Source organism: Castor canadensis, chromosome 13, assembly GCF_047511655.1.
Source record: "Castor canadensis chromosome 13, mCasCan1.hap1v2, whole genome shotgun sequence".
NCBI classification, from domain to species: Eukaryota; Metazoa; Chordata; class Mammalia; order Rodentia; family Castoridae; genus Castor; species Castor canadensis.
Window position 1 is genome coordinate 2752105 of NC_133398.1, and position 26294 is coordinate 2778398.

At 52.8% G+C, this 26294-nt stretch overlaps 1 protein-coding gene across 2 annotated transcripts in view; it reads right to left on the minus strand.

The window, feature by feature from the left end:
* The window catches only part of Col5a1 (collagen type V alpha 1 chain), a 157669-nt gene extending 134601 nt beyond the window's left edge, over positions 1-23068 (minus strand). For both annotated transcript variants that reach the window (XM_074052867.1, XM_074052866.1), the window contains exon 1: positions 22516-23068. In XM_074052867.1, coding sequence (XP_073908968.1) covers positions 22516-22639 — 124 coding nt within the window. In that variant the 5' untranslated portion in view covers positions 22640-23068. The remainder of the gene's footprint in view (positions 1-22515) is intronic.
* Between the last annotated feature and the right edge of the window lie 3226 nt (positions 23069-26294).

The following is a 26294-nucleotide window of genomic DNA, read 5'->3' on the forward strand; positions in this document are numbered from 1 at the left end:
CCTCAACCACATGCAGACCAAAACCACCTTGAAAAAAGGTAATGGAACTGGGTGAGTGTGTTATGGCACGCTGTGAGTGACAAAACACTGTCAGTCACTAACACGTACTTGAATATTATGCATTTAATTAATAACTATTGATAGTAAGAGCAAGGGAACACTTAATGGTGTAGGGAAAGCCTATGGTGTCTTCTGTTCATTGAGTTGGGAGCATGGAGGAGTCACTTACATACAGTAAAGGCACCTTAAGTGCCTGGTTCAATGAGCTTGACAAATGTAGTCCTGGACAGCCATGCAATCAAGACAGACAGCAGTGCCATCACCTCTGAGCCACCCCTCTCATTGTCCCCCGGCCCTGGTAGGCTTGCATTTTCTCCAAGGTCACATACACAGAGATGCTCACTCTAGTTCTTCTAGTCATTGTGCCCAGGGCTGCAGGTGTCAATTCTTTCACCGCTGAGCAGCAGCTCTTGTAGGGATGAACAGCAATTCACCTCTCCCTGAGTCAATCAAGGGACACTGAGGTTGTTCCCAGTCTGAGGCTACATTCGCATCCGAGACGGCATGGACGTGTTCTCATCGTTCTTGAGTAAATGCTTAGAAGTAGAACTGCTGTGTCCTGTGGCAAGTGTGTAGTCAGTTTTATTTAAAAACTGCCAAACTGTCTTCCAAAGTGTCTGTGCCCTTACGAGTCTTCACCTCTGACCTGTGAGCTCCTCCACATCCTCACCAGTGTGTGGCTGTGCGGCAGCATCTCCTCAGGGATGTCATTTGTTCTTCCCTGAAAACTCAGCGTCTTGTCAGATGACTACTGGCCATTCTTACAGCTTCTTTTGTGAAATGTCTGTTCGAGACTTTTGCCCAGTTTTACATAGGGTCATTTCCCTTCCCATTGTGGAGTTGTAACTGGGTTTTACATGTTCTAAATTTAAGCCCTTTATCAGATAGGTTTTGCAAGTGTTTTATTCCCATTTTATTACCTCTCTATTTTCTTAACAGTGTCTTTTGAACAGCATGAGGTTTTATTTTAATGAACCATGGTTTATCAGGCTTTCCATCTGTTCTGGCTCATCATTTTTGTGGCCTAAGAAATCTTTGCCTAACTCCAAGTCAAAAAAGATTTTCTTTTTTGTTTTATCCTTCATGGTTTAAAGTCTGACACTTAAATCTCTAACTCATCCTAACTTCTTTCAGGGTTAATCTCTTTGCAGGTGGATGCCCAGTAGTTTCTGCACCAGTTGCTGACAAAACCCTCTTTTCACCATTAAAAATCAAATGTGTGTGAGTCTATTTACTAACTTACTTATGAACTCTGTTGCATCCATCAATCTGTATCTTTCTGTCAACACTATCCTGCCATGATCACTGTAGATTTATGGCAAGTCTTAAAAATCAGAGAGCAGTAATCCTCCGGTGTGCTCCCTTGAAATTGTTTTGGTTATTTTAGGTTCTCTGTATTTCCATCTGACTTTGTGATCACCCTGTCCACTCTCTATGCTAACAAAGCCTGGTGAGGTTTACTTGTTGGCCGGGGACTGAAGTCTTAACAATTTTGAGCCTTCTGATCCATGGGCATGGTATATCTCTGCACACCTTTAGATCTTCTTTGATTTTACCAAGCAATAATTTGTAATTTTTCACGCATAGGTCTTGAACACTTTTGTGAAATTTATCCCTAAGTATCTCACATTCTTGATGCTATTGCAGTGGCTTTTAAATTTCCTTTCCAATTGTTCATTGCTACCATCAAGAAATACTGACTTTCGTATATTGACTTTGTATCCTGCCACCGTGCAGAACGTTCTTACTAGTTCTGTAAGTTGTTCTGCAAATTCCTCATAATGCTTGACATAAACAATCATGTAGTCTGTAAATAAAGAGTCTTCTTTCTTTCTTTCCAATCTATAAGCCTTTTATTTCCTTTTCCTGCCTTATTGCACTGGCTAGAACCTCCATGTGAAAAAGCTGAACAGTGGTAACAGCAGAAAGCCTTCCTGTGTTCCCAATCCTGGGGGCAGCTCTCTATAGATTTTACATACTAGGCTTCTACTAGATTGAAGAAGTCCTCTTTTATTCCTGCATACTGAGATTTGTCCATTATAATTTAAGCTAAAAACTAGTACAAAGTACCGTGTAATCCTGATCTTGTAAATATAGGAGAAGAACCAACAGAAGAAAGTCAATACATCCAGGAGTTCATTTAGTGATGTATTTGGTTGCACTTAAATACACACCAGCATCATCATCCCCGTGGTGGTTTAATGAGTAAGCAACTGTGATTAATTTTCACTTTCTTCTTTATACTTTTGGTAGCTTTTAACATTGCTATGATGCTTTTATAGCAAATTGGTATAAACTGCTTTTGTAACAAGCTGATGAGATAACAAATGGCAATTGATATCCATCAGGAAATGCATTATTAAATAAATACCCATCCTCTCCACGTCTACCCAAAACTGCCAGATAGTCACAGTTCTCCTGGTCTCTGCCTTGATAACAGCCAACTTATAACTGGCCTTTATAGAACAAAACCACATTTTCACTTCTTAGGAATGTCTGCATTTCCCAGGAGTGTGGCATTTGAAGTTGGCTGCCCCATACCACAAGTGTTCACAAGGCCACTTGGCAAGGCCTAGGTCCAGCTCACCCTTGCCCTTTCAGACTGAAATGTGGACAAAAGACAAATGTGTCCACTGCTGCCTGCTCCTCCCCAGCACTGGCTGCAGCTGGCATTTACCATTAAATTCTTGCAGAAAAGGCAGCTCTAGAAATGGGCCCCAGAGAAGGTTTCACACCTATGAAATGCTGTAGAGCCAACAATGTGATGGGGGAGTTAAGTGGAGCGTGCTTCCAGTTTCAGATGACAGCCACTGTCTGTCCCCTCAGCCCCATCACACACTGCCCAGCACTACTTTCAGAGCTGTGACCGACTTGGAGGAGTATAATTGGTTCTGTGTGCGGATTTGAGTTGTTTCCAACTGCTCACCGTGATAAATAACACTTGGATGAACATCTTTCTGGTAAATCCTTGCTTCCTCTGATTACTTAATTCTTATCTATATGGCTCCAAAATTATTTTATTCAATTAAACTGGTCACTCTGACCTTACAGGGAGATGTAACATGACTCTCAGGACCAGAAGGCATTTTTCAATTACTAGAGCTGTGCAAGTTTTCAAAACATTAAGACGTGGCTCAAAACCAGGATGAGGGAAACACCCCCAGAGGATGCCCACAAATGAGCAGCAAGACTCAGTGGCCTTCCTCCCAGGAGTCCACACCAGCAGCCCTGGCACACGCCCTGCCCGCTCCAGTGGGTTAATGGCACTGAGTATCAAGCTCTCCCAGGGTGGACAGTGAGGAGCTCTCCAGATGTCACCTTCACAAGCTCAGAAACCTCAGGCAGCCTTCCTGAACCTGGATGAGTAAAGCACATGGAGCTGCAGAGAACTCACTTTCATTCTGGAAAATTCCTTCTCAAGAGCAGGATGCTGGAGGTAGGAGCTGGCCCCTCTCGCACCCCACTCTGCAGTACCCCAGACATTAGCTCCATCCCCAACTCACTCCCTTGCAGGTGCTCTAAGGAGGAATGTGTCTCCCTGGTGGGGAGGAGACCCTGGAGCCAGCAGAATCTGGGTACTGCTCTATGCTCAGCTGGCCACAGCAGGGACTCCACAAATGAAGATGGCCAGAAAGGGAGGGGAGGATGGGGAAGTGGTTAGCATCTGTTCTAGGTTCTAGAAGGTTCCATTATGTTTTATGACTATAGGGGGATACATATGAAAGAAAGAGTGCCTGTGCACCATTCCTGTTACTAATAAGTCAGCGTCCCCTGATGGCACTTCAGCACAAAAGGTACTGCTCCATGCTCCAGATGTGAAAACTGGCCCTCACCTAAAGACCCAAGGAACCTGGCACATATCACATGTCCAGAAAACAGCCACGCCAAGTCCCAAGCACTACCTAACAGCCCCCTGCTGCCTGTCCAGGAGGGGAAGGGGTAATGTATGGTTTATGACAGGGTGAGAGTTCCACTAGCAGGGTCCATCCAGGCCTAACACCTGGGGATGACACCATTCAGGGCATGGTGGCCCCAGTTACGATTGGTCACCATTGGTCACAATGTAATTCTGCAATCAAAGGTTTTAAATGTCCCTATGCCTGGCAGCTATGAGTCAGTATCTCAGAATTCCCACTAAGGAAATAATGAGAGAGGCAGAGGGACCTACCAGCAAGATGTTCACCCATTTATAAGAGCAAGCAGCTCTTATAAAGAGAAGGCACAGGCTGTAACACGAGCGTGCAGTGGACATCCGACAGGAATTACCATGCAGTGTGCCCCAACCACTTCTGCTCCTTCCGTGGTCAGCCACAGTCCAAAAACATTGAACAGAAAATCCCAGAAAAAAAGAATTCCAGAGCTTTAAATAACTTTTTATAGTGTAATGTCACAATTGTTCTTTTATTAGTAGGTGCTGTTAATCTCTCGCTGGGCCTAATCTCTAAAGATATGCATGCCTGGGGAGAACACAGTACACAGGGGGTTTGCTACGATCCCCATCGCCAGCATCCACTGGAATCTCGGAGTGCGGCCCCTGTAGATTTGGAGGGTGATTGTATTTACAACGAGTTTATAAGGACACTGGGAAGAATTTGTCTTTCTGATTAGACTCACCTAAATCAAAGTCCACTATCCAAAGAACAGTCCCAGGGCCCTGCACTAAGACCAAGCGACTCTAGGCAGCCTCAGCTTCCCTACCTGTAAAATGAGTGGACGGAGGCTACTGATGAGAGTTGATGGCTCTGACAGTCCACACGTGCCTATCCCTACTTCCAAAGCCTTGCCAAAGGGAAAGAGAGTAGAAAGAACTTTAAAAACTGAGAACAAAATGGTTCACTTTACAAGGAGAGAGTAAAGGTGAACCCCCAGGAGACATGTTGCTCACCTAGCCTGATGGACAGTATACTTTTGGTCCAGGCCACTGAACCAAACTCAGGGGCTCCTTCCTGGATTGGTCTTATTTGTTTACAATTTTTTTTGGGGTGGGAGGCACAAATTGTCTTCATTGACTATGTCATTTCAGCCAAAAGGTTGCTGCCTGCACAGGAAAGGTATGTGACCCCATAGCAGCCAGCCTCCTTCCTTATCTCTACTTTCTGTTATCTTACAAGTTTTCTGACAGCCTCTGCTGGAGCCACGCCTTTGTCTCCCTAGAAGACGCAGCCAAGGACAGTGTGACTGCCCAGTTTTTGAGCATCCTTCCGCATGCGTGCTTGTACAAGTCTGGATTTGTGTGTCTTTCTTCTGATAGAGATGGACTGCACTGTGAGGAGCATTCATTCTCCCCTGCACTGTTTTGTCAGTGCATCTGGAAGACCAACGCGGAAGCCATTTGACCACGCTGCCTTTCAGCACCGATTCCATTCTGTACATGCACTGGAACCTTCTGAAATGGCTCCTCTGAACCAGCGTTTTGGGGTTTTGGTCTTCTGCTCGTTCCGACAGCACTGCACAGTTCTTGCACAGATGTGAATGTGTCTACAGGAAATGCTCCAAGAAGCAGAACTGCTATGTCGAAGAATCTGTGTATTTTAACACTTCACTATTTTGCCAAGTGCCTACTGGATAAAGCAATATATGAAAATGCCATATGCCCTGCCTGGACCAAAAGTGTACTGTCCATCCGGCCAGGTGAGCAACATGTCTCCCAGAGGGTTCACCTTTACTCTCTCCTTGTAAAGTGAACCATTTTGTTCTCATTTTTTAAAGTTCTTTCTACTTTCTTTCCTGAGAACTATTCATTGTTTTTTGGGCATTTTTGTGTTTGGTTGCTGGTCTTTTCTTATTGATCATGGGAACTCCTTGCATATGACAACATATCAACCTCTTTTCTACCCATATATGTTCATATTCTTTTCTTAGGATGAATGTGTTTTCTTTTTAATTTTCTTTCAGCCAGACAGAAAATCTCGACTTTGATAGGGTCAGAGTTTTCTCTTTTATAACTTCTGAGATTTATGTCATACTTAGAACGGCCCTCCCATCTCACAATCCTGAAAGCCTGTTTCCATGCTGTCTTCTAGTTACAGTTCTCTTCTTTGATCCATCTGGAACACATTTGGTACAAGAGCGAGGCAGAACCCAAAGTCTTCTATCCCAGATGGCTCTTCACTACCCCACCCAGCTCAGTGACTAATCCTTTCTTCACAGCCCATGTAAAACTGCTGCTTTACCAAACCCTAAACTCCTGCTGCTGCCCTGGCTTTTAAGGGCAAGGGCTACAGACCTTCCTCCGGCAGCTAACTGCCTTACATGGTGGGAGAGGATATGCAGCTCACCAGTCCCCCAAGATGTCCCCACCAAGTGCAGCCCCAGAAGAAGACTAGAGCGCTTGCTGATGGAAGCAACTGAGGCCAACCCCCCCAACCCATGGCATGCTTCCTTAGTGCATGTGGCTTAGAATATCAGACACAGGAACCACCCAAATTTCTACCTGTAGGAGACACTTCAAATGAATGAGGAATTCACAGAGATGAGGAAAGATGGCAGAATGCCTGCGCCATACCCAACGCAACAGGAAAGTTCCCACTGCTGTGTTCAGAATCCAAGGCCAACAGCTTCAGGGAGGGGCTCTCAGGGAGCACAGGGTCCCTGGAAGAGTGGCCACAGGTGCTGGGACCATGTCTGGCAGTCCCCAGTCAGCTGCAGTGATGAATTTTCCTCCCTTCCATATGTTCTGTACTGGTGTCTAAGTTTGGGGACAGACTGAGTTATGGGAGAGCTTTATTTTATTCTTTATATATTGTCTAATTTTCCACAATGGCTATAATGAAATGTAGCATGTTCATTAGAAGATACACATTACTAAAGAAGGTACAGGAAGAGGAGGAAAGCATGCAGTGAGTGGGTCAATTCACCCCACCCTCAGTGGCTGGACCTCCGAGGTGGGCTCAGCTGACATTTCTACCCAGCCTTCCAACTTTGGGCAATCCCTAGCCCAGCCCCTCTGGACCCTGCACACCTTCTGAGGCCACTGGCATAGACCCAGGAGGGCTTAGAGAGGGACATGGAGGGGAAGCAGACCCACACAGGTCAGAGCCACCTGATCCCCAGGGTCCCCACTCAAACAGGCTCTGTTCTTCCTCCCTCTGGCTGACATGAGAACTCGGGTGCAGGAAGGAGATTTACTTCATACCATGGGAAGCCACAGCCATTGTGCCCAGTCCCAGGATGGGGGCCCAGATCTCCAAGTCCTCAGGGTAGGCCTGAGCCACTGCCACTCTTCTCCTGGGCTGTGTCTGGTTCACCGGACACAGCGCCATGTGCACACAGCAGGTATGCAGTGAATGCTGAATTATATCCCGGTAAGGCAGCTGCACCAACCAACCCTTGGCAAAGCCATGCACGGCGCCTTTGACATGCAGGTGCCCACAGAAACATTTGCTGAGTTTAATTTAGAAGCAGTAGTTTGAGTAAATGTCCAACCCTGAAATTTCAGAGCAGGCAGGGTCCACCTAGGCCCATGAACCTGGCAGAAGCCTGAGCTGGGAGTCACAGTAGAGACTCTGGCACACAACTCATGGCCATGAATTGTGTTAATCATGAAGACATATTAACAACAGACTCAGAGCACTGTTTTCCAAACCAGAGTGTTCCATGCACATCAGCTGGGTCCCACCCTCGCTGGCAGCAGCCCATACCCCACCTCATCTCAGAGCTGCAAAAGCTGAGGCTGAGAACGAGATCAGAGGTGAGATAAGGCCGCAGGGCTGTGAAGACAAGAAGATTGAGAGTTCTAGCAAGAAGCCTCCCAACTGAGCTGCCCTCCCTGTCTTCCCCCCACATCCTTGCCCCTCCCCCAAGGACCATGGGCGGCTCCCCAGGGAGAGAGTCACAACTCCCTGAGTAGAGGGCGCTGTGTGCCCAACTAGGAGTCATGAAGGGTGCTGAGAAAGACTGCAGCCAACCTCCCTGGCACCTGCAGGTCAGAGCTCTCAGGAAAGTCAAGTAGAAAGGAAGGTGACGGCAGGACTGGGGAAGAAACAGCCAAGTCGGCAGAGGAAAACGTGAGTTGCACGACCTTCTGTAGCCCAGGGACAGAGCTGCAGGGAGCATCCAGGATGCCAGACCACTCTTGGGTACAGCTACACTCTGGCTGTTACAGCACTGCAGAAATCAGACCAGGAAATAGTTTCGTAAGTGACTGGAAAAAGACCAGACGACCTCTCTGCAGAGGAATTTCTCTGTTGGCCAAGGTATTGACCAAGCTTCAGTGTTTACAGAGAAAGGATGTGCCAGGAGTCTAATGTCTTTGATGAGCCTAACTTCAGCCCAGGAAGAGAGGCTGTGAGCACACATTCATATCTAGGTGCAAGAGTAAGGACCAGCATCTGGAAGGGTCCCTGTGTGATCTGGCCTGGAAGACAGAAGCCATTTGAGAGAAAGGGTCAAAAGTGAAGAAGTGGTCATGAAAGAGCAGGCAGAGCTGATAGAGTTTAAAGCTTTCTGAAACATGGCTGGAAGTTTTTATGGGGTGAGACAATTGATCCTGGAATTACAGGAGCTGGGGCTGGAAGGGCCTGGAAAGATTCTTCTGCAGAGGCTGCGGCCAGGAAGGAAGGTAGCCACTAGGGAACTCTCAGAGAGATGACAGACTGTGGTCAGCGGGCGTGGAGGGGTCACTGCAGAGGGGGCACAGAGCCAGGAGAACCACGATCCAACCTGGGCCTCTCTTTCTTGGAGAGTCTACTGGGAAGTCCTCCCAGAAACACAGAAGCAACACAATCTCATGGGACAGTTGCATGGGGTGACAACAGCAGGCACAAAGCATCCAGTTTCCTGGTGGGAGATGTAGGTCTACTACATGCCCTTGGGACAGACACCAGAAAGACAGCACTGGACCCTGCTTAGGACCCTGACACACCCACATACCTGGCCACTAGCTGACATTTGTTTGGGGATCTGGGGTGGTATGAACTGTTATATAAAACAGGGCACATGTCAGAGTCCAGATCTGGGTCCAATGCCGAGCCTCACAGGGCATTCTCCACACTTCCTGAGTGTCCCTGGGAAAATGCCGAACATCTTCTTCCTGCGGCTCTCAGGGCATCCAGCCCAGCACCCCAGCTCTGCCAGTGGTGAGGGGAAGGTGTGCAGAGTTCAGGTCACCCTTCCAGGATGCTATATCCTCCCCCAGAACTGCCTGGGCAGTCAGCTGTGGGTCAGGGTTTCTAAGCGTCCTAACATCAGCCATCTCTGAAAGTTAGCTCCAACGTGGCCACGCTGAGTGACAGACACTCCAGACTTTGCAAGTAACTTTCAGTTCAGCCCAACAAGGACTCACTGGGCACGGCTGTGCTTCAGCACAGTGAGATGCAGCCGGCTAAAGATCCACCCAGTCTCCTGGCGGCCTCAACTGTGCCTCCTTCAGCTCTCAAGACAAGCCTATAAAGTTGGTAGACATCATCCACTATACTCTGCACAAGGAAACTGAGGCACAGAAGAAAGCAGCATTCCTGAGGTCGCACAGGCCAAACCCAGTTCTCACAATGGCTCTTGGAGCTGGGATGCAATTCTACCCTTGGCCTCTAGGTGAACCCTTCTTATCCTCCACCTCCAGCCAGGCACTTCAGTTAGAGGTGTCAACACCACCGCAGTGAGCTAGGACCTTGTTCTGCCACCATCTGCTGGGACTTCTGGCCCCAGAGGTGACCTACAACCACAATGGCTAGGACCTCACATGCAGGATGAGCTCTGCTCCCTTACTCTCAATTAAACTGGAACTTCCTTACTTTCCAGTGGAGTCTGCCCAGGGCATGCAGTGGGGACAGGTGGGTTGCAGAGATGATAGGTAGGTGGCACTCAAGGTCCAGTGTCAGGAATATCAAGAGAAGTGCTCCTGAGAGCCTCCTCCTAAGCGAGCCCAGGGCCCCCGGGTGTGGGTCACACCACGCTGCTAATAAGATAAAGACAGGCTTGTGTCCAGGCCCTGGGGCGCTGCGCTCAGGGCTTTTATTTTTCTTTTCTGAAATGCTGATGTTTTAAAGATGTGGTTCACGCCCTGATTCAGCTTTCCTGACCCCAGCGAGGTTATGGCAAAGCCATACCAGGTCTTGGAACCTCTAACCGATTGCTCAACCCCCTCCCTGCCGGCAGAGCCCAGAGCACCCCCCACACGCACACGCACACACACACACACACACACTCTCCACCGACAATGCTGGCTTGCCAGGGCAGACCCCACGCCCCTTTCCTCGGGTGTGAATTGAGATTCAACAGGCAGTACCTACCTGGCCATAATCCTCCCCTATCAGACTTTCCTTCCACTAAAATGGAAAACATGAGTCAGACCAGGGCTGCTCCCCCTAAACAAACAGCCCGCCTGCAGCTGGAGGCCAGGCTCAAGAATTCTCAGAGCTCATCTGAGGCAGAAGAAGGATGCAGGGAGTGTAGGGCTCAGGGGGCTTTGGAAAGTGGTGCCAAATGATGGGGACCCCAAAGGCTTAGCCTCCTCCTGAATCCCTGGCCCTGGCGCCCCCACCACTGCAGCCAGAGGCTTGATGACAGGTCTGGTCATCACGTCTCGCCATCTCTTCCTCTATCAGCCCTTAATATGGGGATGGAGACCCCAAAGAACAAGAAAAAAGTGATGGTGCCTCTGTAGGGACAGAACGCCCCTCACTGACCACTCAGGCTCTCTGAGGGCCTCCAAACCAAGCACAGTATACTGCACCAGACTGGACAGGACCACATCCAGGTTCAAGTGTTACTTAAAGGCTCCAACTCTGCCACTCGGTATCTGCAGGGCTTCTGTGGGCCTTGGTTTTCTCACTTGGAAAATGGAGGTGATTCCACTTACCTTAGAAAGATGCCACAAGGGGGAAGGAGTTAGGATGAGGGAAGGAGAAAGAAGAAAAACCCTGGGGAGTCCTACCCTTCACTCTCAGAGAAAATTCTCCCGGCAAACTTGCCTCCCACCAGTGACCTTTGTTATTCCTACCTTAATCCACATTTAAGTGATCAGACTCAGGAGAGTTGCAGGGTATCAGGATCCCAGAGTCTGCTGGAGCCCAGCTGTCAATGCCCTCCAGGCCAAAAACTGATGCCCCCACCTGATCACAGGGCACCTGCTGGATGGGACAGGCAAAGCAGCTGCCTAGCCCTCACTTCTCCTATCTCCAGTGTGCAGAAGCCAGGCAGGGGGCAGGGGAGGGGATCTGGCTCCTACCTAAGACCCCCCCATGTGCCTGGGGCCACACTGTTCATGCCCTTGGACATCAGCCCCTCCCCCAAAGCCTGCAAAGCCCATGCAGGCCAGCCAGCTGTTTGTAATTGGCCAGGCCCTGGCCCCAGGAAAAGGAGGTGGAATGTGTACACACAGAGGGCCCAGCAAGCTGCAGGGCATGCGAGGACAGGCTGATCCCAGGCTGGGGGACCAGGGCAGGCCCAGCGGGTGCTGCCCCTCCCCATTCATGGCCTGAAGCACCAAACAGATGGGGCGGGCCTAAGAAGGCAGAAAAGATGATGACATGTCTCCACTTCCAGGCTGATTTCACTTATGACTGGCAAGGAAGATTAGGATAGCCTCAAGCGCATGTTTATCCAGGTGATGATTACAGTCAGATTCCAGCACCTGCCAGAGGGAATGCCACCTGCCTGCAGAGGGCTGAGCTGCCCCCACATGAGGTAACATGGGTGGAAGGCCCTGGGTGAGGCAGCCTGAGGTCCTTTCTAAGGAGGCTAAGAAAGACCTTCCTGTTCGAACACCATCCCCCCAAGTGGTGGGGATTTGGGCTGGCCAGGTTCCCCAGCAACAGGACTGATAGAGCCCACCACAGCAGGCAATCTCGCTGTACCTGGCCATCACCAGGCAACAAAGCCCACCCCAGGGCCAGGACACCAAGGTCTGGTCCCCTCTTCTCTCCAGTCTGTGACCCCCAGGAGGACCCAAGTCCTTGGAGTTTGAGTTTATTTATCTGCAAAACGTTCCCATGCTAGGGGTCAGAACTCTGACTCTACAAACTCTCCCGTAGAGGGCATCTGAGTCCTTCTGGGGTTTGGGGCCTGTCCACCAGCAGGCCCTGGAACTCCTGAACAGACAGCAGTATCTGTAGTAGATCCAGGGAATTAAACAGGGAAAGGTTTGACGGCACCATGGTCTTCACCTGTAGCCAATGCCCCACTGGATTTGCCCTTATCACCAACAAGATCCCTTTGCACCAGTGGTTTGGATGCCACAGAAGTTGGGCAGTTGCGGGAAGGACGGGGTGGCAGTGGACAGCACCTGCAAACAGCATTTTTCTTCCTTCTTTCACACTTTGCAGACAATACAGTGACACCCCTCCATGAGCAATGATAACCCTTATTATATAACAGGAATGAAGGTGAGCTCCGCAGCCATCCATGCTGGCTCCTGCTCCTGCATGGACATGTGGCAGACACACTGCCCTGGCAGGCAAAGGGCTTGACACCCACAGGAATCCCACTACCTCTGGTCTTCACAGCTGGCCACCCTTCCAGAAGGGCACAGCTATTGCCTCTAGTGTGCAGAGAGGCTGACTCAGGTCAGAGAGGTGGCAGTGAGTGTTCAAGGGCCCTCAACAGGGATCCAAATGGCTCTCCTGCCCTCAAAAGTCCTTCAGTGTCTTATTCCCTGAGCAACTCTACTTTCCTTCTGCATCTCCTGAACTTTCTTTTCAAAGTCAAAGAGGAAACTGTACTTGAGCTGGCAATGAGGCAGGCCCTACAAGAACAGAAAAGCTCAGAAGGAAGGACAGACATTCCTGCCTTATTGTGCCCATTGTTACCAAAGTGCCCTTGACAGGTCACCAGCTCCACAACTGGGAGGCTTGCAAGCAGGGGTCCTAGCACTGCAGGACCTGGGAATCCGTAAATGCAAGGCAGGGTCCTAAGGCCACTGAGGCTGGAGGCTGCGTGGGGCCCAGGCTTCATGTGTTAGCTCCTGCCTAGGTCTCTTGCTGAGCCCCTCAAAGCTCACCTTGAAGGAAGCTGGGCCTGCACACCATCCTCTTTTGTTCTCCTAGGCGGTCACAAACCCTCTTCAAAGTGCAGTGTGCTCTCTCTAGGGACCAGTGCTCCCTGCCATGGCATTCCTAGAGGGTGGGGGGTGGGAGGGGGGAAGGTGCCGCAGGGACTGTTTAAGGACAATCTGGTGGGGCGTTCCTGACTCACAGCACAGGGCTCCTGGGTGTCCTGGATACCAGAGTGGCCCCCTGTGGCTCCTCACTCACAGCCCTCACTGACTCAAGCCCAGCCACGTCCCAGAGGCTCAGCAGCAGCCTGAGTCCCTACAGCCAGGAAGCTGCCAGTGCTGAGCCTGGACAGGGGGTTCCCTGGCTCTGCCCCTATGGGAGTTCACTGGGGATACTTCCGGCCTCTCTTGGCAGGAGCATCTCTTCAGGGGTGGGCTGAGCTGGTAGAAGACACCAGAGTCTGAATCCTTGTTCCAGCCATGCCTTGCTGGGACTTAGAAAACCCAAAGAAGGCTGAACTCCAGGCCTCTCCACGAGGGCTTAACAAGCACCAGCAGCTTGTTAAGCTCCCAGCAGGGGCTGCCATTTATGCCCTACATAGGTGCACACTGAGGTCATGCATGTCACACAGTGATTACAGGATCCAGCCAGCTCTGTGCTCTTCCTATGCAATTTTATGCATGTGAGTTCCTTTAGTTCCTTCTAGAGACAGGCAGCACCTTATGCCCACTTTGCAGATGGGGAAACTGAGGCACAGATAGGTACTGCTAAATGCCTGAACCCAGGCACACAGGGATGGGTGAGATACAGGGCCTGGCCTTCCCTCCCTCCTACTCAGAAGCAAGCTGTGTATCCGAGGACGTGGGAATCAGCTGCCCTCCACCCTCCAGGCCTGGGGCCTCCAGGACACTGGCCCTCTCTAAGCTCCAAATGAGTCCTTCAGGAAGCAACGCTCTGCTCCCTCCCACATGGATGTGTCACAAAAAGAAAAGCACAGACTCTCAAGGCCATGACAGCTCTCCCGGGAACGCGTGCAGATCCCCTCCGAGGAAGAGACCAGGAGAGCACAGACAGCCCTGCGAGACCGGAGGAATTGTGCCTGTCTGTTAGGGACACCTGCTCAAAGGGCAGCAATGATGTTGGAGATCTGCTGATGTCAGGGTCTGAGTGGGCAGCTGGGTAGAGCAAGTTCAGCCTCAGTGGGTCCCTAAACTCCTGGAACATGAGGGGCTTATTGTGCTAAGCCTGAAACTCATCCCAAATGCCACAGCACTAACAGACTCTCACAGCCAAACCACGGGACCCCTTCTCTGGCAGCTTGCCCCCGTCCCAGAGCCTCTGCTATCTGAGACCTGCCTGGCAGCAATTTTCAGAAGAGAAGGCTCTTCCCTTTGGAGAGGGGCTGGGAGGGGGACTAACATCCTTCCTGCCAGGGAAGCCACCATAAAGAAGACAGGCAGGCAGGCATCCCCAGCCTCCTCTCCCCTCCCCTGACCCTCCTCCCCAGAAGGGTCCTCCCCAGCCCAGCACCTCCACAAGGAAGGACAACACAAGCCCCTTGGGTCAAGGGGACTGAACAACCAGTGGTCTAGGAACCCCAGACCACATCAGAACCCCTCTGTGCTTGGAGAGTCCCCTTGGGATTCTGATACACAGCCACGTTTGAGAACCACTAGTCTACACCCTAAAAAAGAAACCCAGGACCCAGGGCCCACACTGAACAAGACCTTCCTCCTACCCACAGTCCCACCTTTGCTTCCTCTACCCCAGGATTTCTCACGGTCAGCGCCTATGCCATTTGGGGCTGAGTAATTCTTTGGGGTGGGGATGGGGCTGTCCTGTACAATGTAGGGTACTGGGCAAGACCCCTGGACCCAAGTCACTAGATGCCAACAGCACGGCCTCCCCAATCATGAGACATTTCCTGGCATGGTCAGAACATTACCATGCAATCCCCTGGGGCAAAATGGCCCAGCGTGGGGTGGGGGAACCCTTGCAGTCCACCTGTTTCGGGTGAGGGAGGGGACACTGGCCACCCTTAAAGGGCAGAAGCTTGCTTCCCTCCCACCAACTCTCCACTCCAGGCAGCTCCATGTCCCCCCGCCTCCAGCCCTGTTGCTGCTGGTTCTGCATTTCCTGGGGCCCTGTGCCACCAGCCCACCGTCCCCACCTGGGCATCACCAGTGAGTGCCACACAGGCCCAAGGATGCTTCACTACTTTCCAAGTTTCAACTAAGGCATCTGCACTGCTGGAGCATACTTTTTGAGCTAATTGACCATTACTGAAACCACAAGCCTAAGTAATATTAATAACAGTTGCTCAGAAAATAATTACGTTCAGAAACCCTGTTCCCTGCCCTTCTGCCCAAGAATGTGCCCTTTGTCCTGCCTTTTCCCTTGTCCATGTGATGTTCTGTCACCTGGATGGGTGAGAGGAGGTGGCACCTCCCCCTCCTCCTTTCTGTGGAGCCCAAAGACAAGGCTGCCTTCCTCCTTAGGGAGAAGGAACAGCAGCACCTGCCAGGAACCTTGGTGCAGAGACTTTGTCTCTCTTCCTGTTCCCTGGGAGAGAAGCACAGAATAACAGGGAGAGGAAGCCGGTTCCACTCAGCATTCCAGATCATCCCCAAAGGAGAAAAGAAAAGAAAGAAGCAGCAGAAGAAAACTGATAGCCAGGACTGCTCATGGCAACTTCAGCAATGTCCCAGCACTGGGAAACAGGCCATGAGGATCTGAGGAAACACCACTCCAATGTCCCTTCCAACCTGGCTTCAGTGTCCCAAGGCCAAACTGAGCTTGAGGGTCCAGGGAGCCCCTTGGCATGAGGCCACGAGGTGAACCCCACATTCCTGAACCCACTCATCTCAGATGCATGCTCCTCTGTGCGGGGGCCAATTCTGCCCACACCTGGATTGTCTGCCACCTCTCCCCACCACAGGCTGCAGCAACAGACCCAAATGAGCCAGGGCTCCATGTGCCAACTGGGCATACAGCGGGACCACCGTCTTACCAAAGAAGGAGGCCTTCATGTACCATGTCAGGTATCAAAAGCCTTGGCTGAGGCTCCAGTTCCAGGTCCACGGCTCTCCTCCTGGAGCATGTGACCTGACTGCAGGGATTTCCACAGCAAACAAAAGCAGGAAGCAGGTGAGCCAGGCCTCGCCCACCTCACCTGGGGGTTGGAGGCCGCTCATGTCAGTGACTGCAATGGTGAACACCAAAATGCTGGTGGTGCTTACTTGTCACAAGGAGGCAGAAGGCAGTTTCCACGGCTTTGTGCCAACTGGACTGGCAGACCTCCACATACACATCTGCAGGATGGGGCCAGCCCCACCTGGGGTGCCTGAGGGTCGCAGGCCCTACCTGGGTCCTGCCTGGAGAGCAAGGTCTGGTGTGACTATGAACAGGAGCCAGAGGAAGAACACACAGGGAAGTGCCCTCTGAGCACAAGCAAGGGGTGGACCCCAAGGTGCTCAGTGCAGCAGGTCTGCAGCTGGAAAAGCAGGCTGGTCTCTCATTGGCCAATACCCTATTGGGGATGATGGGTGCCTGCTTCTGATTGGCCACTGGGCTCATCCTACTGCTGATGAGTGTTTTTGCTATCTCCCTCTTTAACGCCTCCATTTTAACTGTGCTGCACTTGATAAAACGCCTGTTCAGGTGTCTGATCCCCAGTGCACTGGAAGCTGATGCAGGCCAGAGACGGCTCACCCATTGCTGGGGCTAGGGGTCCACAAATGCTGTCAAGCAAAACTGTCCAATGTCCCTTGTAGACCTCACCTGTTCCCTTTTGCACCACAGGAACAAACGGCCACCGGCAGTGGCACCAGGGTCCCCTTCAGCCTCACCAAGAGCAAAGTAGGAGATAGTCATGTCACACTGTCCACTTAGGCTAAAATGCTCCTGTTCCCACTGGGAGGTCACTAGAGATTTTCCATTTAAATCTCTCCCATCACACACACATTTGAATGTCATTTTGTGACATATGTTTTTAAAAAATAAAATAAAATGGCCACCAGAATCCCTGTTGCCAAGGCACTGGCAGAAAAGAAAGGCACCGAAGATTAAATTTCCAAGTCTGGGAACCAGAAAATAAAGAAGCCCCATGCAGTGGGCAGAAATGTGTCCACGCCTGCCCCTGGAGCTCTAAGTAACTACATTTTGAGAAAAGTGGGTCAGACTGTGGTTCCATTTTTTAGGTCTGAGTCACCAAAGGATGGTGACATTTGCCACTAATGTGGGGCTATTACTGAGGTTGGAAATCTTCCAGAAAAACGGCTGCAATGACAGGAAGCTGAGGGGTTGATGGCTCACAGGGATGACACAAAGTGACACCACTGCCTATACTGCACATCCAAGCATGCATCCCACCGCCTGTTCATTCATTCCATCACCTACTCCCCAGGGCCGGGTGGGGCCACACAGGAACAGTGCCTGTGATGATGACCCCCCCCCCAGGTCCCACCCTGGCAGGCTCCCTCTTACTGCCTCTGTTACCTCCCACAGCATAGCCTTGAGGGGGACATGCATAGGTCCCTTCCACCCCAGACCCGAGTCCCTCCTTGTACAGTGGAGGGAGGTCATGGACTTGGCCTGGCTCTGGCTGCATAAGGACAGACCTCCATGGATTCACATAGGACCCTGGAGGTCAAGTGAGTGGTGGGGGTAGACTCACCAGTGGGCACTCTATGCTCCCTCCTCCCATGCTCACCCCATGAGGGAGACCCTAAGGCAGCCCCTCACAGGAGAGCCAGGGGGTGACTCACAAAGCCAGCAGCAGAGAGCCAAGAGCCCCTAACTATAGCCTTTGGCATCTCAGGGACCCATCACAGCAGTAACAGGGCTTACTCATTGCTTCCTATAGAGCCCTCAGATCCCTTCCCTACAGGTGGAGAAACTGAGGCACAGGCCATCTGATGCATAGCTGATAGGAATTAGAGCCAGGGTGGGAACCCAGACTGCCTCACTCAGGCTGCCTGCTCTTCCTGTCCCTTCCCACCTGGTCTGCAGGCTGGCTCTGTGCCACAATGGCTGCAGTGCTATCCGTGACAGGGGCCCCCAGGCAGACCCACCCTCAGGACCTCAAGACATCTGCAAGCCATATTAATATTAAAATATTAAAATTAACATTTGGCAAAGTGCTGGCATCAGATGAACTGATTATTTGGGAGAACATAAGTCAAGGGGAGGCAGCAGTAATGGCACCACCTTCCTCTGAGCAAAGAAGACTCGCCAACCAGAGGACCCTATGGACCCGGCCCACCCTGCAACAGAACCCAGAGCCTGAGGTCACCAGTGCCTCCAGGGCCACTTTTGACTCTTCACCTCCCCAAACACAGGCACAGTGTGCAGAAGCATCTCGGGACAGCTGTGTAAACACATGTGCACAGGTGTGTGCTCACATCTCCTACATGCATGTACATACATGCACACAGCCAACAGCACACACACAGACATAAAAACAAAGGCACCACAGACACACCAGTCCTCTGCAGACTAGAGCCTTACATGCACACGCACACAAAACCCTGAAGTCGGCCTGAACAGTGTCTTCATCACACTCTTCAGGTGACATGGGACGTGTGCCCAGGCGCATGTGAGGGCCCAGGCAGGAAGACAGGAGTGGCCCACAGACACCAGCAGTGCAGCCTGGGTCTTTCCCAGTGCTGTGCCTCCTTGCACACACACACTCTCCCCCATGCATGTGGAGCTCTGACATTCAGAGAGAACGGGACACCATTCTTCCTTTCACAAATTGCCACTAACCATGGGTTGAGACAAGGTTCCCATTTCCCAGGAAACACAGAACCAAACCGGTCACGGGTGCTGCTTCAGTCAGTCTTCCAGACACCCTCAAAGCAAGAGGAGCAAGTCTCCCCATTTTCAGGCTGGGAAAACTGAGGCACAGAGACTCATTCTGGCCCAGTCAACCCAAGAGCCTCAGAGGCAGAGACACTCAGTATGCAGGGCACAGCTTCCCAACTGTGCACACTGCCCCTAGGACTCAGCAATCTTGCTGCCAAGGAATGTCCCCTCTAAAATCCTCGCCAGAGGCCCTGTACCCCAACCCAAGTTCAGTCTCTGTGTGCAGAGCTGTGCAGACTGCTCACACCATGCCAGGCCCTGCCTCTTGTCCTGGTGGATGGAGCGGGAAAGGGCTAAAGAAGTTGCTAGGACCCCTCACTCATTCCCCTTCCTGGCAGTTGCATTCTCCTGACATAAAGTCCCCAAGATAGGCAGGGGCCAGGGGGCCACCAGCTCCATTAACAAGGGGCTTTCCAGATAAGGGAAGCAGCCCAGGCAAGCCCCCCGGGACAGTTTGGAATGTCCTTTCAGAAAGGAGAGACAGGGTGAGATTAAAACCAGAGGTGGATGAACCTCCCCTTTGCGGTGGGGAGGGGGGGTGTCTGTAATAAAAGGCAAGGAAAAGGAAGTCCAACACCACCTCCTCCAGGAAGCCTCAGGCAACTGGTGGAGTTAACCCTTCCAGGCTGTTCCAAAGGACTCAGCATGTCCAAGGTGGGCCTTAGGGTAAAACAAAAGATGTCCACTTCTAGAAGGGGACCATCTCCCCATGACCTCCCAAGTGCAAAGGCGAAAGCTGGCAGTGCAGATTCCGCTGACCGTGAAGAGGCCTGGTTGCCAAAAGGGAGTGGGGGAGACTGAGACTCGTACCATAGAGCCACAGAGTTCCCCAAGGAGAGAGGGAGGGAAGAGGAAAGAAGGAGGACAGAGAAGAGAGAGAGAGAGAGAGAGAGAAGAAGAAGGGGGAGAGAAGAGAGAGAAAAGAAAAGGAAAGGAAAGAAAAGAGGGAGGGGAAGGAAGAAAGGAGGGCAGGAAGAGACAGGTTGGGGGTAGAACAAACACTGCACTGCCCAAGTGGACACCTTATTCCCCTAGGGTCCGGGCCCCTGAGGGCCCTTGGCCTTTCTGGGCTTCTGTCCCCTCTGAAGCCTGTGTGAGGGTCCAGCAGGGTGATGTAGCACGGCGCCCCTTGGGCCAGGAAAGCATCAGACCCCACAATGGGTGTAACAAACCCTGTGTCCCGGGGTAGGAGTGACTCATTCCTGGCCCCCCAGACTCCAAACACAGTCAGTGCTATGAAGAGCAAAGCAGGGGGTCAGAACCTCAACCTCACCCCCACTAGACAAAGCCTAGAACCCAGGAAGAGAGGGCTGGGTTGCGGAGGGAAGAAGCAAGAACAAGGAGAGGCCTGCAGCCAGCAGACCGGGATAGGCGGAGGGCATCAGCTGTGTTAGGCTAAGGGCGTGGTCATGGGGAGCATCCAGAAATATCTGCAGGGTGGGGCACAGAGGCAGGCTCTGGCCAGCACCCCAGGAACAGCCCCTGGGGCAACATCATCAGGAAAGAGGCTGGGAGCTCTGTACCAGACACCCTGCTGGCCACAGCTGGGTGGTCACAGTTCCTGCAGGGACAGCAGCTCCAACCTTCCAGCCAAAGAAACAGCAGAGTCAGGGAGAGGGCTTCCTCAGGCAACTCGCTGACCCCAGCTGGGCTCCTCTACCGACTTGTCTTTATGGGGGGAAAAGAGGGGTCAAGGATGTCCCTACAGCCAGCTAACTGAGTCAGGGGAAATTCAACCACTCCATAGCTGTCAGGTCTCGCAAAACTTGGCCGGCTCCCCCCGCAAATTATTGCAAAAAGCAATCACATGACTGGAGCCCACCAATCATGTGCCAAAGAGATGACCTCAATTTCCAAATATTGGGGTCACGTTTCATTTCCCATACTTTCCTTCCCTGTTAGGACATTAAGCCGTGCCGAATGCAATCTGACTTTTCACTCCTGAACACACTTGGCCAAGAAGGTAGAAAATGAGCTGTGTTCACAGAAAACCCAGAAAACATCTGGCAGGTCCCAAGAGGCAGAAGAGAACTGGGGCCTACCGGGGGCTTATCCCGCCTCCCCAGCATCTCAAGAGGACAGCCGAGTATGGTAGAGCAGGGCAGACGAGCAGGAGGCAGCAGACAGAGGGACACAGCAAACAGTCCAAATTCGGAATGCACAATCAGCCACACGTGCCAGCACCAGCCTGCGGGTGAGTATTCCACTGAAGGATTCCCTCCTGAGGTCCTGGGGAAACCCCGCTGGAGGAGCTACAGCTAGGGATGAGTCTCCAGTCTCCTGACCACATCCTCTTGCTCTCTTCCACACTACTTTTCTGGGGGCCTTTTGTCCCCCCACCTCCAACTGGCCCCTGGAAAAGGACAGGCCAGATAGCCCCAAATTACAAGGGGTGAGCAGAAGCCCAGGAGTAAGATGCCAGGCCCTGGAGCCCAGGCCAGGCTTCACACTCCTGCCCAGTGCCCCTGGAACCCCGCACACCACTCTTCCTCATCCCTTGAGCCCACAGAGTGCTAATCACGCTCAAGAAAAAGGAAAAGGCTTTTAATTGGCAGTGGATCACTCAAAGTACTTCTTTCCACTAGGCTCCAAATCACAAACTAGAGAAGCTCTGGGCAAGGCCTGGCCCACCCAGCTGTCCATGTGCCCAACGGCCCATCCGTCTGCCCACTGCTCTTTCCTGCCTTGCACCAGCAACCCATAGTCTTCACCTCCCCACCTGTCGAAGAGAGCCAGGATGCCTTGGGGTATCCTGTTTAGATATCACTCCCACCATAAAGTGGGGCCTCAGAGCACTTGGAACAGCAGGAACTACAGGAATCCAGGCAGGGATGGTTAGTCAGCCTGCAGAGCCCTCCCGGAAGCAGGGCCCTTCTAAGGGCTCACCCTGGCAGGAGGAGAACCACATCTGCAGATCATCTGAGCCACTGTCAGCCAGACTCCAGGGCCCTCTCCTGGCTCTGCCCCATGCATCCCTTCTTTGGGCAGCAATAACCTCTCCCCACTCCACCTCCCCCACCCCCCCAAAAAACCTGCCTTCCAGGGGTCAAAAGGTTGTCTATCACCCCCTTGGAATCCCCAGTGCCCTGAACACTTAGGTCTCAGGACTGCCAGAAACCCTGTCCCCTGGGAAAGCAGAGAGCCAGCCCAGCCTAGAGCGAGAGTGCGCATGAAGGAAGTCCGATGCTGGGGACTCAAACTTCTGGGATTCCCCCCGACGCCAGAATGGATGGGCTGGACTCTAGGGGGCGACCCTTCCCGGTTTTCAGCAGCGGACATTCTGCTGTAGGACTGTGTGGGCTGAAGTGGGGCGCCTGTGATGTAAGACAGAGCACAAGGTTTCGGAACAAAAGTTTGTCCATCTCTGGCCGATCCAACACGCGGCCCTTCGGTCTCTTGCGCGACAGCCCCACCCAGCCCGCCTTTTGGGGAGGGGGCGGCGCGCCTGCGGGGACTGTGCTGGCGCGTCTCCCTCTCCCGGGCCCCCAACGAATGGCATTCGTTGTCTTGGCCCGTGCATTCCACAAGCCAAGCGGGAAATGTTCTGCAGGCGCGGAAGAGGCCGGCGGCGAAGGCGCCAAGGGATGACAGCGGCGCCAGGGCCCCGCGCGCGCGTCCTGCAGCCCCCCGCGGCCCGCGCGCCCCGGAGCGCCCTTACCTGCGCGGCTCGGAGGCGGCGCCCACAGCAGCAGCAGGAGCAGGAGCAGGAGCAGCGGCGGGGACAGCAGCGGGGCGCCCGGGCGGAGCGGGCTGCGCGCTTTCCAGCGGGTGTGGACGTCCATGCCGGCGGGGCGCGGGCCGGGGTGCGCAGGGGCGCTGGGGGCGCACGGGACGTACGGGGGCGCGGGGCACGGCCCGGGCGGCGGACGCAGCAGCGAGGACCGTACAACTTTAGGAAGTCATAGGGAGCTCGGCGCCTGCCCGGTCTTCTTTGCGGCGGTGGCTGTTCTGGAAGGGGCGGTCGGCGCGCTCGCCCACGGGCAGGAGGGTCGACTTTGGCCCGCGGGGCGGCCGGGACCCCGCTCGCTCTCTCGCTCGCTCGCTCGCTCGCCCTGGCCTTCACCTCCTCCGCCTCCAAGTCCTTCTCGCCTCCTCCTCGCCGCCGCCGCCCCGCGACCCGCTCCCCGTGGGCGCTCCGCTGGAGTGAGGTCCTGCGCCAGCCGCGGGGACGAGGAGTGCGGACCTCGCCTTGGGCGCCCTGCACTTTTTCCCCCTTTCCCTCCCTCCCTCTGTCCTGGCAGACACCCGTGGAGGCTGTCGATCCCCAACGCCCGCAGCAAATCAGAGCGCGGCGCTGGGCTCGGCGAGGCCGGCCCCCGCCTCCCACTGGGCGCCGCCGGCGAGGGGGTGGGGACAGCGGGCGAGTTGCAGCGAGGAAGGGGCTGGCCCGGGGCGGGAGCGGACGTGGGGCGGGTGTGGCGCCCCTGCTCTTTCTGGCTGCTTGCGGCCAGCGGGCCGGGGATGGCTGTGGTGTCCAGCAGCCCACCCTGGTCTCCCGCCCTTCCCACCCCCCAGGTGCCCGCACCTGGCCGGACTCCAAGAACCAGTACGAGAGAGCCCAGTTTGATCACTTTGGATTAAAAAACGTTTTAAACAAAATAAAAGAGTTGCGGCTTCCCCTTCTGACTTTCTCTTTACGTGGAGGACGTAGGAGCATCCCTTCTGGGTGGGGACTAAACTTCCAATCCAACCAGATGGGGCGCCCAAGACTGTAGCCAACATGTCAAACAGAGGACGGGACGCGACCTCCACAGTCCCCAAACTGCAGATTGGCATGGGCACCCATTTGGGGTTCAACTTCCGAAGAGGGCCCCAAACGGACATGGAACATCTGGGTTACTAATCAGGCCAAGTTTAGCTCCAAACCACGCCCCCCACCCGGCCCTCTTGCCTGCTCCCCGGTGGCCCATCCCTCTGCAACAAAAAGCAAACCAAAAAAGACTCTTTCTGGAATTGACTGCTGGAAAAGGGAGTGGGGTTCCCCCTTCAGTTCCTTGGGCTCTGTATGGTCTCCCCCAAGCAAGTAGCCTGCAGCTCCAAAGGGGCTGAGTCTTCCCTAGGCTTCCCCAGGCCTCTCTGACTCACTCCCATCAGAGGGCTGCTGGGCTTGTGTTTAGAAAGGAGGAATCAAAGTGAGTTAAGGAGGCTTTCAAGCTATCCACACTGCCTTTGAACAAACACTCAGCCAGCCCTGGATGGTGAGAGACAGGGCTGGGACTCTCCTCTCCAGTTACATCTCCAGACCCCGTGAAATTCCCCAAATGCCCTTCAATTCCCATCATCCTGGAAAGGGAGGGAGAGGCAGTCAAGAGTTTGCTGAGATGGCCCACTGCTGTGGTTTGAGTTGGGAGGTTGCAGGCGCTAACTAAGGCTAAACTCGACTCTCCTCCTGTGCTGCCTACCCACTGAGAGGTGTCATGAATTGCAGAGAAGAGAGTGAGAGGTCTGTACACATGGACTCAGGTGTGCTTGAGGTCCAGTAAGTAAAGCCAAGTTTTGGTGCTAGTTTTTGTATTTCTTTGTTCTCTAATTGTGTTTTAGCTTGCATAAATCATATATGTGATCAGGGAAATGTGTATGTGTGTGAGTTCTGAATGTGCATGTGTGTATGTGTGTACATGTGTGTGCTTGTGTTTGTGTGTGTATGTGAAGTGTGTGTGCGTGTGCACCTCTGGTCCTTTTTTTTCCTATCACTTCAATACTGAGAACTTCTGTATAACAATCCCTGTGCTCCTGCCCCAAATCCCCTCATCCTGGAAAAAGGAAGGCCAGCTACTCCCCTCCAATCAGGGGTGCTGACACAGGTCAGTGACCTGGTTATCAGCAGGGAGGGCAGACTTTCTGGTTCCAGCTTTGAGAACACTGTCCTTTTCCCCAAGCACACGTGGGGTTTCTCATCTGACAGTCACACACATGCATCTCTGCCTGTCAGCTAGGCCTGTAGACACTTGTCACTTAGAACTGCCATCTGGACGTCATCCAGGGTTAATGAAACTGGTGCCTCAAGAGCAGAAAGTCACGTGGCCACTGAGTTCCCCTGGAACTATCACTGCCTCTCAGGAATGACAAGAAGCATAGGAACTCACAGACAGATGCATGTTATCCGCTCCAGAGAGCAAGCCATGTGGTGAACTGGCCAAGCTGACAAACTTGGTTTCTAACCAGTGACCGAGTGAAGAGTCACATTTCTACCCTACCAGGAAGCTCAGAAAAGTTCCCAAACTTGGCAGCCTGGTCTGTCCACCCAGGATGGCAGGAGAACTGTCCTATCAGTCACTATTAGAATTCTGTCGGAAACAACCTAAGAATATCAGCTGCCCCTTGAGGCCTGTACTGTGCTCGGCTAGACCCTGCCGACCTCTCTCCACCCATGCCTATGTCAGTTCCATGAAATGGCAGGGATTCCTGTCACTGAGAGATGAGGAAGCTGGGGGTCAGAGAGGGCGAAGTTCTTACCCAGAGCACCAACTCATCCATGGCAGGCCAGGACTTATACCAGGTCTCCACACTGGATTCCCACACCCAGGCTGCTTACTTTCTCATGTCATCTGGACCAAAAATGCCTGCCTTCAGTTGGAAAGATACTAATCGTCCCACCCTGCCCAGGCTCTGACAATGATCTGCCGAGATTGTCCCCAAACCCAGGCTCTTCCTGTGCCCTCTTGCCCCAACTTAAATGGAGAGTCCTTAGAAATCTGACTGTTGCACACATTCTGCCAACACGACTGCAGGTGCTAGAGAGTCTGCAGTAAGCAAATGCCCTGGGTCTCTTCCACACTGGCCTGCAATATGGCTCCCTGACTCCAGCTCCTCTGGGAGGGTGGCCCTGTATTTGTATGTGTGTTGTCTTGTCTTCCATAATTCATACTAGCTCCCGTCCAGCACATCCTTGTGCATCTGCCTTGGCACTCCAGCATGGAAAGGCTATCCTGTATGCCCTGGCTAGCCACATGCACTGCCCATATCTCTGTGTGTGCCCTGTGACACCCAGCAGAGGGTGGCATGCACCTGTCATCCAATTCTCCTTCTATTGCTGTCCCTTTCTGTTCATGTCTTTGCAGGGATTTTTGTTTGTTTGTGGTGTTTGTTTTGTTGTTTCACTATGTAATCTAGGCTAACCTGGAACTGAGATCCTCCTGCCTCAACTTCCCCAAGTGCTGAGATTACAAGTTGTGCTACCATACCTGCTTATGTATTTTCAAGTGGCAGAGTCATGGTCCTGGACAGAGCACCATAGCAGCCATCCAGGCTGCCTTATTATGCAGTCCATGTTTCCTCAGCCTTCCTAGGGGCCACACAAGCTTCCTGAAGTCATTGCCTGGCTGAGAACTGGCCAGCATTTCCCAGGGTGAAGCCCTGAGACAGCCAGGTGCTTCCCCTCCTCATAGGGTAGAATTTCCAATCTTGTGCATCAGCCCAGGGAGCACCTGGAGGGTA